At 36.4% G+C, this 13627-nt stretch overlaps 1 protein-coding gene across 5 annotated transcripts in view; it reads left to right on the top strand.

Moving 5' to 3' along the window:
- Nucleotides 1-13627, top strand: part of GLRA2 (glycine receptor alpha 2) — a 218872-nt gene that overhangs the window by 36151 nt on the left and 169094 nt on the right. For 3 of the 5 annotated variants that reach the window (XM_025372316.1, XM_025372314.1, XM_025372317.1), the window contains one exon: nucleotides 11745-11812. In XM_025372316.1, the coding sequence (XP_025228101.1) occupies nucleotides 11745-11812 (68 nt within the window). Of the gene's footprint in view, nucleotides 1-11744; nucleotides 11813-11903; nucleotides 11972-13627 lie in introns of all 5 variants that reach the window. The other 2 variants (XM_025372318.1, XM_025372315.1) reach the window with 2 other exon arrangements.

Consider the following 13627-nt stretch of genomic DNA (forward strand, 5'->3'; position numbering starts at 1 on the left):
GGGGGCACGTCTGTCACTGTCCTGGGGACCATCTCCAGCATGGAGCCTCACAGCGTGGAGACCTATGATCCTGACACCTGCAGATGCTGAGCTGACCAGAATTGGAAGCCAGTTTAAACCTGGGGGAGATCAAGATACTTTTGGATTAAAGGGAGTCTTCAGGCTTCAGCATCCTGTAAGACTTTACTTTCCCTTTTTGAAATGTCAAGAATATTTGCAGTGTTCTGGGGAAAAAGTGCTGGTCAGTTTTCCAGTGCAAGCCATGATTTATTTCTATAACGATGAGTCTGATTCAGATGATGAAGAGCAAGAGGAAGAAACCAGCCCTTCCATTTTCTGTCCCAGGAGGTGGAAGGTCTGGAGGAAAATGGCCTGGGGGAAAGGGCAGAGACAGGATCATAAACTGAGGATGGCAACCTGAAAGAAGGGGTGGCCCCTGTGTGGAGGACCAACTCGCCTGTGGTGACTCCTCAAGGGGCAGGGAGTGCTCCTCATTCACACAAATAGGGCTCTCTCCCATGCCAGCTCCACAGGGGCTGTCTCCTCCTGAGCCCTGCTCCAGGTCCTGCCCCCCATGCTTTTTTGAGGACAGCCAAGCCGGGACACGGTGCATCCTCTACTGAGTTTATAGAGGCTGGGGGCTGCTTTGACTGCCTCTGGTCAGTGCTCTAACTCATGGCTGGAACTTAGCTCTTACTTTTCTTTCTCTTGGTGATTCTTTTTTAGTGCACTTATACATACCTTTGAGAAAAGATTTTAGGACAAAGAGAAGGTTTGTGTCAACATGAGTTCTTTTTTTTTTTTTTTTTACTTTGAAATGAAAAAATGAAAATTTATATATATATATATATATTTTAAACATGAGTTCTTATCAGGCGGAACCATCTTTCAAAGTTCATTCAGCACAGTCACTCTGCTGATCAGATTACAAATTATTCTATATAGATTAGTAACCCTCCTCCACCTCTCAACCTGAGACTCAATTTTTAGCTATTTCTGCTTTTGTAAAAACAATTTAGATATTAAATTTTAATTTTAAAAAAAATAGAAATTCTGTATCTGAAAGGTAAAACAAATAGAAAATTCACTAGGGTAGTTTAACAGTAGGTTTGAGCAGGTAGAAGAAAGAATCAGTTAATGAAGATAGGAAAATTGAAATTATCAAGTCTGAGGAGCAGAAAGAAAAAAGAATAAATAAAAGTAAACAGAGCCTAAGATACCAATGGGAACCAATCAAAGAGACCGATATACACATTCTGGAAGTTCCAGAAGAATAAAGAGTGGAAAGAATATATGAATAAAAAATTTGAGAAATAATGGTTCCCACATTTTATGAAATATATAAATCTACAAATCCAAGAAGCAAAATAAATTCCAAGTATGGTAAACACAAAGAGATCCACAATGATACATATTATAATCAAACTGTTGAAAGCCAAAAGCAATGAGGACACTGTAATAACAGCAAGAGAAAAGCAACTCATGACATACATGGGATCCCTAGTAAGACTATCAACTGGTTTCTCAGTGGAAACTTTAAGGGCCAGAAGACAATGGGATGATATATTTAAAGTGCTGAAAGAGAAAAAAAAAAACTGTAACTGAAAGTTTATATCCAGCAAAACTGTCCTTAACAAATGAGGAAGAAATTAAGACATTACTAGACCGGCAAAAGCTGAGGGAGTTCATTACCACTAGACTTGGCCTACGAGAAATGATAAAGGGAGTCCTTCAAGCTGAAATGAAAGGATGCTAAACAGTAAGTAAAAGTCTTATGAATAAATAAAGATCTCCCATAAAGGTAAATGTATGGGAAAATGTAAAAACACTATTATTGTATTTGGAGTTTATAACTGCACTTTTATCTCCTACAGGATTTGGAAAGACAAATGCATAAAAAATTATTAGTTGATTTTATTGTGCATGCAATAAAAAGATATAATCTGCAACAACAAAAACATAAAGGAGAGAGAATGGTGTTGTGTAAGAGTGGAGCTATTGTATGTTATTGAAGTTAAGTTGGTATCATTTCTGACTAGGTTGTTATAAATTTAGGTTGTTAAATGTAATTCCCCTGGTAATCACAAAGAAAATATGTGAAAAGTTAACAAAAAAGGAAATGAAAAGAAAATCCAAGTGGTTCACTACAAAAAAATCAACTAAACATAAAAGAGGTCATAACAGGAAATGTAGGACATAAAAAGCTGTAAGATATTCAGAAAACAAATAAAATGATGGAAGTCCTTCCTTATCAGTAATTACTTTAAATGTAAATGGATTAAACACCCTAATCAAAAGACAAGTATTGGCAGAATGGCTAAAACAGACCATGATTCAACTATATGCCATCTACAAGAGACTCACTTTAGTTTCAGAGTCACAAGTAGGCTAACAGCAAAAGAATTGAAAAAGATATTACATAAAATAGTAACCAAAAGAAAGTTGAGGTGGTATACTAATGTCAGACAAAATAGATTTTAAGTCAAAAATTGTTAAAAGAGACAAAGAATGACATTATATATGAGACAGATCTCTAAAGATGTTCTATTTATTATTAAAAATAGTTGGAAGTCTCCAACTATTGTAGAAATGTTTATTTCTCTCATCACTTTTGTCAATATCTGCTTTATATATTTTGGAGCTCTGTTGTTTGGTGCATACGTGTTTAGAATTATTATATCTTCTTAATGAGTTGACCATTTTATCAATATATAATATCATTGTTTTCAGGACACTAAACAAGCCTCAGTAAGTTTTAAAGTATTGAAATAATAAAATGTATCTTTTTCCACTATAGTGGAATGAAGCTAAAATCAATAACAGAAGAAAAACTGGAAAATTCATAAATATTTGGAAATAATACTGTCTTAAACAAACAATAAATCAAAGAAGAAATCACAAGGGACATAAGAGATGAATGAAAACAAAAACACAACATACCAAAAACTTATGGGATAGAGTGAAGGCAGTGCTTAGAGGAAAATTTATAATATAAATGCCTACACTTAAAAAGAAGAACAATCTCAAATCAACAACATAACTTTATGCCTTGAAGAACTAGAATAAGAAGAGCAAACTAAACCCAAAGTTATCAGAGAAAGTAAATAATAAAGATTAGAATGGAGAAAAATAGAAAATAGAAAAAGAGTTGCAGAATAAACAAAACCAAAAGTTTATTCTTTCAAATATCAGCCAAATTGATAAACATTTATCTAGACTGACAAAAAAAGAGAAGACTCAACCAAAATCAGAAATGAAAATGGAGTCATTACTATTGACCTTATAGAAATATAAAGAACTTTAAGAGAAGACTATGACTAAATGAGATAACCTAGATGAAATGAACAAATAAGTAGAAACACACAATTTACCTACACTGATTGAAGATGAAATTAAAAATCTCAACAAACATATAACAAGCAAAGGGATTAAATCAGCAATCAGAAACCTCACAACAAAGAAAAGTTCAAGACCAGGTGGCTTCACTGGTGAATTCTAGCACACATTTTAAAGAAAAATTAACATGAATCTTCAAACTCTTCCAAGAAGTGGTCAAAGAGGAAACACTTGTTAACTTATTCTATGAGTCCAGCATTACTCTAATACCAAAGCCAGATAAAATCACCACAAGAAAAGAAAATCACAGACCAATATCCCTTTGTAGTGAGTGCTTGTGATTGTATGTTGTCTTGACATACATTTTACATGTAAGTTTAACTCTCTCATGCCAGAAAGAGGGCTCAGTCACCCTTGACATATTCTCATATTCTCCCTACCTGAATGCTAGCCAGAGGTGAAACTTAGAGGCATCTCTCCTGCCTAGCAGGGAGGACTCCTGCTTTCCTGCTACATCCTTTAAAGAGACCATTCAGACATTTGCCTGCGAACTTAAAGTGATCACCATTCGGTTACAAAATGGCCATTTGAAACTAGTTCCTGCTCACTTTTAAACCACGAATTAAAAGCCCTCCTGTGGGAAGCCTGTTTAGATAACACCCTAGACTGAATAAAAGCATTGGCCCATGGGTCCCTTCTCTCTCTCTGCCTGTGCACCCTGACCTCTACATGTGTGCAGTCTCTGGGCATGCTATGTACCCTCCAGGGTACATAAGTAGTAAAAATTAAACTTTCACGTTGCGGTTGTGTCATTAAAGCTGTTCTGGCAATCTGACCCCTGACAGTGGGGCAGCCCCAAAGTGCACAGACGTAGATTGCCTCTGCTGGTGCTCTTTTGTCCAAGTTTCTTAGCTGCTGGAGGACAGTATTTAATAGCTAGATTGATAGAGTTTCATTCAAAACACCCTTATGAAGGTGTATTTAAAAATCCTTGACAAAATATTAGCAAACCATATCCAACAGCACAGTAAAAGGATTATACACCATGACCAATTGAGATTTATTCCAGAAATACAAAGGTGGTTCAATATAAGAAAACAAATTAAAGTAATATACCACATTAATGGAATGAAGGAGAAAAACACACAATCACCTCAATTGATGCAGAAAAGGTATTTGGCAAAATTCCAACATCCTTTAATGATTTCAAAAACACTTAGAAAACTAGAAATAGAAGAAAACTTCAACATGATAAAGGGAATTTATTAAAACTCACAATTAACAACATGATCCAACTATAGGCCATCTACAGGAGGCATACTTAAGAGTGAAAGATTGAAAGTTTTTCCCTCTAAGATCAGAAATAGGACAATACCTGTCCTCACCACTGCTATTTGGCATTGTATTGGAAGTTTTGTCCAGAGCAATTAGACAAGAAAAATAAATGAAAGGCATCCAAACTTGAAAGGAGGAAGTATATCTTTACTCACAAATGACACAGTCCTACGTATAGAAAACCCCAAAGAATCCAAAAGAAAATTGCTAGAGCTAATCAATTCAGCAAAATTGTAGCATACAAAATGAACACACAAAAATCAGTTGTTTCTGTACACCTGCAATAAACAATTTGACAAGAAAGTTAGAAAAAAAGCACTTCCATTTATAACAGTATGTAAAAGAATAAAATACCTAAAAATAAGTTAACCAAAGAGGTGAAAGTTTTGTACACTGAAAACTATAAAACATTGCTGAAAAACTCAAGACCTAAATAAATGGAAAGACACCCCTTATTAAGTCATGAGTAGGAAGACAATATTTTTAAGGTGTCAATACTACCCAAAGTTATCTACAGATTCAATGCAATCCCTATCAAAATTCCAAGAGCCTTTTTTGGCAGAAGTGGAAAACTCAATCCTCAACTTCATATTAAATTGCAAGGGGCCTTGAATAGTCAAAATAACCTTGAAAAAGAAGAACAAAGTGGAAGGACTCACAATTCCTAACTTCACAGCTTAATACAAAACCACATTATCAAAACAGTGTCATACTGGCATAAGGATAAATATATTGACCAATAGAATAAAATCGATAGTTCAGAAATAAACCCATACACCTATGGCCAATTGATTTTGACAGGGTTGGCAAGTCCATTTAATGAGGAAAGACAAGTCTCCTCAAGAAATAGTGCTGGGACTTGGCTGGGCATGGTGGCTCACGCCTGTAATCCCAGCACTTTGGGAGGCCAAGTCTGGCAGATTACCTGAGGTCAGGAGTTCAAGACCAACCTGGCCAACATGGTGAAACCCTGTCTCTACTAAAAATACAAAAATTAGCTGGGCGTGGTGGCACATGCCTGTAATCCCAGCTACTCTGGGGGCTTAGGGAAGAGAATTGCTTGAGCCTGGGAGGCAGAGATTGCAGTGAGCCAAGATCATGCCACTGCACTCCAGCCTGGCCAATAGAGCAAGACTGTGTCTCCAAAAAAAAAAAAAAAAAAAAAAAGAGTGCTGGGACAACTGAATTTCCACATGCAAAACAATGAAGTTGGACCTCTCTTATACCATATACAAAAATTATCTCAAAATGAATCAATTACCTAAATGTAAGAGTTAAAACCAGGCTGGGCGCGGTGGCTCACGCCTGTAATCCCAGCACTTTGGGAGGCCGAGACGGGCGGATCACGAGGTCAGGAGATCGAGACCATCCTGGCTAACACGGTGAAACCCCGTCTCTACTAAAAAATACAAAAAACTAGCCGGGCGGGGTGGCGGGCGCCTATAGTCCCAGCTACTCGGGAGGCTGAGGCAGGAGAATGGCGTGAACCCGGGAGGCGGAGCTTGCAGTGAGCTGAGATCCGGCCACTGAACTCCAGCCTGGGCGACAGAGCGAGACTCCGTCTCAAAAAAAAAAAAAGTTAAAACCAAAAAGCTATTTTTTAAAATATAGGGTTAAATCTTCATTACCTTGGATTTGGCAATTGGTCCTTGGATATGAAACAAAAGTATGAGAAACGAAAGAAAAAATAGATAAATTAAACTTTACCAAAACTAAAGGCCAAGTGTGGTGGCTCATGCCTATAAATCCCAGCACTTTGGGAGGCCGAGGCAGGCAGATCCCTTGAGGTCAGGAGTTTGAGACCAGCCTGACCAACATGGTAAAACCCCGTCCCTACTAAAAATACAAAAAATAGCTGGGCATGGTGGCGGGTGCCTGTAATACCAGCTATTCGGGAGGCTGAGGCAGGAGAATCATTTGAACCTGGGAGGCAGAGGTTGCAGTGAGCTGAGACCATGCCACTGCACTCCAGCCTGGGTGAAAGAGTAAGATTCCATCTCAAACAAACAAACAAAAAACCCTAAAAACTTATATGCATAAGGACATTATGAAGAAAGTGAAAAAACAGTAAAGAAAATATTTGTAAATCACGTCTGAGGAGGGTTTAATATCCAGAATATGTAAAGAACTACAATCCAATAAAATGACAAAATACCCAATTCAAAAATGGGTAAAAGGCTTAAATCGATATTTATCCAAAAAATATATAAATAGCCAATAAGTACATGAAGAGATGCTCAATGTCATTACTCATTAGGGGAATGCAAATCAAAACCACAATGATATACTATTTCACACATCCTAAGACGGCAATAATTTTAAAAATGGAAAGTAAGTGTTGACACAGATGTGGAGAAATTGGAACTCTCATACATTGCTTGTGACAAAATGGTGCAGATGCTGTGGTAAACAGTTTGGCAGTTCTTCAAAATGCTAAACATGAAATTATCGTATGACCCAGCAATTCCACTTCTTAGTATATATCCAAAAGAATTAAAAGCAGGGACTCAAACCTACTTTTATGTAAATATTCACTGCAGCATTATTCATAATGGCCAAAAAGATGAGAACAATCTAAAGTGTTCATCAACAGATGAATAATGTTTCATATATACATACAATAGAATATTTTTTCACCATGAAAAGGAATGAAATTCTGATACATGCTACAACATGGATGAACCTTGAAAACATTATGTTGTAAAAGAAATGAGTCACAAAGGACAAATATTATATTATACAATTCCACTTACATTAAATATCCTACATAGACAAATTCATAGGGAAAGAAAGTAGATTAGAGGTTACCAGAAGTGGCAGGGAGGGGAAAGGAAAAGTTATTTCTTAATGGTTACAGAGTTGTTATTTGGTGTGACTGAAAAGTTTTGGAAACAGACTGGTAATGGTTGCACAATATTGTGAATGCAATTAATGCCACTGAATATAGTTCAAATATATATTTATATAAAACAAATAACATATGTGTTATAATATATAATACACACACATATCTATATAAAACACCACGATTTAAAAACAATAAAATGCTTTGGGAAAATCTACATTAAAGAAACTACATAACTATTCAACAGTGCTTTCCAAACTTGTTTGACCTTAGAAGTTTTACAAATGGACTATATTTCAAAGGACATTTATGAAAGATAGAAACAAAATACAAGTGATCATAATGTTGAAAGGGAGAAAGATGGTCTGCAGCTACAAGTCCCCCTTGTTAAAGTGCAGACTGCTTCAGCAGGCCTCAGATGGGGCCTGAGGACTTGGCATTTCCAACAAGCTCCTAGGTGATGCTGACGCTGCTGGTCCTCAGCCCACAGTTTGAGTAGCAGGGGATATAATAGTGCTATATATGAAGAATAGCACTATTCTTCATGATCCTGTTCCCTACCATAGCCAATTTGATCAACTGATCTGAAAGCAAAGATGTTAATGGACAATAACAATTTATTATGCCTCCAACATAGCATAGTTATAATTTTACATGGCTTTCTAAGATAAATGCCTTATTCCGAAGAAGATACTCTGAGAAAGTGATATATAGCAACAAAGAAGATCAATATGGGATGGGGATTGTCATATTTTGTGCAGGGGGCAGGTGAGGTGGAATTATTTTTTCAAATACTTGTAAAGTATGCCAGATCTATATTTTACTTCCATTTATATTTGGATTGCATACTTGAATTATGGCCAGATCACTCTTTCTCATAAGAATAAAATAAAAAATAAAGGAAAAAATGAGAGCAAGAGAGAAAGGGAAGGGGGTCAGGAAGAAGGGAAGAAGGGAGATAGGAGACAAGGAAGGAATGAAGGATAGGAATGATAGTGCCATGAAAAACTAGATATCTACATAATTCTTTTTACCAGTCAGATTCTCATTCAACTCATTTTTGAATATCACTTTGCTGATAAATCAATTAGATGGGGTTAACTAGTGTAAAATGTTTCCTTCTATAGTTTATAGAACACGTTCATTCACTGGTGATCACATCTAAGAACATGTCCCTGTCAATCAGAACACCTAAGCAGACTATTGTGCTAAATGCAGATGAAAGGTTGTGCTGACACATACTAGGATAACTCCTAAAAGTGGGGGGGGGGGGGGGGAAACAGTTCTCTACAATTCAACCCAAAGAACTTGCAGGTCAACTTCCATATTTAGGTAGCTTATATCACTAGGATAATTGTATTGGCCTCAGGCATTTTACCCCTGTAGTTAAGAAAAATGTCCTTAAAGTTAGGCAATTTCTGCCTCATATAAACTCTGTGACCTTGGGAAAATTAATGATCTTTATGCCTCAATTTTTCTCATCTGAGAAATGAAGGTAATGATAATTATTGAAGAATGAAATAAGGCATTCACTGGCACACAGCAAGGTTCAAATATATGTCAATTCTTAGTATATGCATGTGCTAATCCCTCATCAAAAAACATTTTTTCTTTCTAAGGTTTTATATAGAAATGAAAATGAACCTTGAAACAAAATGCCCAAAATTGAAAAGTCAGATGTAAAGGATTAAGAAAGGCACAAACCAATGTAAAATACCATGGTTAGCAGATCAGGAGGGCAACAGGATATTATGAAATGAGGGAAGTGCAACAAAATGGTTGAAAGTTTAGGTTTTTGGAATCAGAATGATGAGACACTGAGTCTCAGCTTTTCTAATTACTGTGATGTGACTTCAAGCAATTTAACCTCTCTAACACCATGTTTCCTCATCTGTAAACATTTACTAGAGCAATAAACAGATTCTTCTTTTGTGAGGATTATACTAGATAATTTTTTTAAATGCACTTAGCACAGTGCAGCAATATATGGTAACTTAAAAATTACTTTGACTTCCAGCAACATACTCATAAAGCCACTTACCAGGAAAGATAAAAACAAATATATAATGGTATGACCCAGCTTTCTAAATGCTTCCAAGCCAGTTAGGTAGGCTAGACAAGCAGAAAGTGTACAAGACAACCAATGTTTAAATTTTCAAATTTCTGCTTTTAAATGACATTTCTCTTTTTCCTGTTTATTCTTCCCATCATTCATGTTTTTGGTCTATCTTGCATATAAGAATTTAGGAAAGTTTTCCACCTTGAACTGGAAGATCTCAAAGGAAATATTTCATTGTGGAGAGAAAGGGGAAAAGCAACCATATATAATTTCTTGTGACTTGCCTCTGCCTTGTCTCATTTATTTCTTATTAGCAGAAAAAAATGTTTGTTACAAAATGGAATTTTATAGCCAAGAAAGAGGAGAAAGTATCTATTTTGCTTTGTTTTATTTTGAGCAATCAAAAAAGAAAAAATCAAGCAGAGTAGAAGGTGACCATGGAGAAGAATTCATCATGGCAGATGCTGACATAAGAGGGGCAGGGACAAATTAAAAATACTTGGAGCATTTCAAAGATGTCTACTGAAAACTGTTTTGGTAATATGATGGTGCCTGTGATTCTGTGCCTGCAAATATTTTTTTTAAAAATCACAATTACATTTCAAAAGGTAGACTTAAGGAGGGCTATAAGGGGCCCTCTCAAATGAATGAGTTAAAGAGGCGAAAGAAGAGAAAAACACACTGATAGTCCTGGTTTGCGTCTATCAAAATTCATTAGTAATAAGTATCCAAACTATTTTAAGTATAAATCCTGTTATACAAAAGTATGCATAAGAACACACTTGTACTTTCATTAGGAAAAGAGAGATCTGAGGGTTATAAGGTGTTTTTCAAGGGTCATAGAACTCAGTACCTATCTTTTCATATCCCCACTGCAGAAGATTACACAGATATGAGCAAACACACATATAAAAGAAATCACAATTACTGTTTCATTAAAAACAGAAAAACTAGTGATGTTTCAAAGAATAACAACACATCTCTTTTACCAAAACACCTTGCTCCTTCTTTTACCAAAAAATTTTGCCTGGGGAGTTAAATTAGCCATTGTACACCAAATTTCCTCATTTCTAGAACCCGACATGGACTTCTGAAGGAGTTTTAAAATGCAGCGTTTAAGTGCAGCCATAACTTGTATTTTCACTACCAGCCTTTGAGGGAGGCCTCAAGCCAAATTCCTCTTCTTTCAGATCCTACAGATTTGTTGGGTACTGAGCCAACTAGGGTGTTTCTTGCACTGGGCTGCTGATCCTTTGTCACATAAAGAGAGACACATTTCTACAGGAGAAGGCAGCAAATAAATAGATAGTTCATGGCAATATTAGCTCAGAAAGCATTAGGGGAAATTTCCACAAAGGCAATAAACATCTTCCCCAGCAAAATGTTAAGCAGGGAATCATTAGACAGTGATTTACTTACTGACAAAAGGTAAGAGAAAAAGAGAGCTGCAGTCAGGCTAGTCACTGGATCTCTGGAGATAAAAATGGACTCTTATTTTGTTCAAAGCACATCTAGGATGCAATAATCCTTGCTTTACACCATATTTACTAAGGTAACAATATGGACATAAATTGACATTTCTGTTTGTGTTTATGTCTTAAAATAAGTTAATTTTATTTGTTATATTTCTGTACATCATTTTTCATTGGTGGTCAGAGAATATAAAGAAGGAGTGGCGTAAATTCAGAGGTGTCAAGAAAATCAAAGTAACTTGCTGATTTAAAGAATGTCATACAAAAGGAGGTGGATGTTTCTGACTCATCCATAACTCAAAATGCAGCTCCATTTTGACCTCATGACCAGGCTATTTCATCACTATGAGGCAACCGCTGTTGATGTCTACAATGTTGATGATCCTAAGGTCAAAAATAAAAAAGCCACCACCCAAAAGGCTATTTTAATAGAAACTTATGATAGTGAATTCAGTTCACTAGTTTTCAGCTTATATTTTCCAAATCCAAAACGCTTCAGGGTAAGCTGCCATTGCTTAACAGCCATTATCCAAAATACAAGTGGGAATGTTTTCATTATGCACCTCTGGGTAAAAGTCTTTTTTTCAATCTCACCATGATTTTAATTTTATTCAAATCTCTAGCCAATTGCACAGATGTTAATGGAGGTGTATTTTTGCTTCAACGTCTATTGCAATATTCTCATTGCATTCTGCAGGTCCTCCAGTAAACGTTACTTGCAATATTTTTATCAACAGTTTTGGATCAGTCACAGAAACGACCATGGTAAGTTCTACAATGCCACTGGCAAGAGAAAGACATGACTCAATTATGCCGTGAACACAAACTGTCAAATTTTCTATTGTTCAACTTGCAGGGCCTCCTGTAAATGTTACCTGCAACATATTTATCAACAGCTTTGGGTCAATAGCAGAAACTACAATGGTGAGTGGGGCTGAGCATTGAAGCCATCGTGTGAAGGAATGGGACGTGGGATTGAAGTGCACTGTGGCATATTTGTGAGACATTTACTGAGTGCCAATTTCCAACTTTGCTTGCCTCTGAAAAGCAATACTTTATACTACTTTATTTTGTAAAGTCATTTGACAAGTGTTCATTACTCAATATTCAATAATCTTATATCCATCATGCCAGAGAAATTTTTAAAACATTTGATGTTTTAATGGTTTTCTGTAGAATTATCCACAATAAACATGATGCATAGTTATGGATATTTAAATAGGTGCATCTCCAATGCTTCAGAAGTACAAATTTCAAAGTTTGAGAGATGTAATAGTATCACCAGTTTTTTACATGAAATGGAATTTTTAAGATAGTTGAGCCTCCCTTCGATGCCACATTTAAGATGTATTCCAAAGGGCTGAACTTAGAAAAATAAACACACACACACACACACACACACACACACACACACAATTTTGTTGGCAAGAGAAAGTAGTTCCAAGTCCATGACAATTATACCATATGCATGCCTTTTCCAAAAACAAAAAACAAACAAAAAAAACTGTAAACTTAAAGCTAATTAGAAGCTCATTATAGAGTATGAGTAAACATGTTTCATATATGTGAAAAAGATTTCAGATACTATAAAATCTACAGTGCCTTTAAATTTTTTTTTTTTTTTTTTTGAGATGGAGTCTCTCTGTCACCCAGGCTAGAGTGCAGTGGCACGATCTCGGCTCACTGCAACCTCCACCTCCCGGGTTCAAGCGATTCTTCCACCTCAGCCTCCCAAGTAGCTGGGATTACAGGCGCACACCACCATGCCCGGCTAACTTTTGTATTTTGGTAGAGACAGGGTTTTACTATCTTGGCCAGTCTGGTCTTGAACTCTTGACCTCAGGTGATTTGCCCGCCTCGGCCTCCCAAAGTGCTGGAATTACAGGAGTGAGCCACCACAGGATCTCACTCTTCTGCCAAGGTTGGAGTGCAGATCATGGCACACTGAAACTTCAAACTCCTGGGCTCAAACGATACTCCTGCCTCAGCCTCCCAAGTAGCTAGGACTACAGGTGTGCATCACCACATCTGGTTAATTAAAAAAAAAAAAAAAATGTGGCAATGAGATCTCACTATATTGCCCAGGCTGGTCTCAAATTCCTGGCCTCGAGCAATCCTCCTGCCTCAGCCTCCCAAAGCACCAGCATTACAGGCATTAACTACTACACCCGGACTTCTAAACACTCTTCATAAATATCATGGTCATGTTACCTGTGACATAGCCTATTGGATCATTAAGAGTTCTAGGCTACAGCATGGAGGTTGCATTTGGGTGAGATATTTTCTTGGTCCCCATATTATTTACTTCAAGTCCTAAATCAATTGGCTGGGTCTAATTTGCATGACTATGTAAAGTTTACAACCATTCATTTGATAAAACCAAAATCAAGTGTAATTGAGTTTGACTAAGTATTATGGTGCCTGATGTCCTAAAAATAATAAGCAGAATGCCATTGAGAAATTTTAAAAAGTTTCCTTGTTTATATGAATTTTCTCTTTTTGGCAACTAACATCATGTTTAATAAATTACTGTACTTTGTGGTGTCCTTCATGTTAGGAAGAATTAATTTACCTTTACCA

Source organism: Theropithecus gelada, chromosome X, assembly GCF_003255815.1.
Source record: "Theropithecus gelada isolate Dixy chromosome X, Tgel_1.0, whole genome shotgun sequence".
NCBI lineage: Eukaryota > Metazoa > Chordata > Mammalia > Primates > Cercopithecidae > Theropithecus > Theropithecus gelada.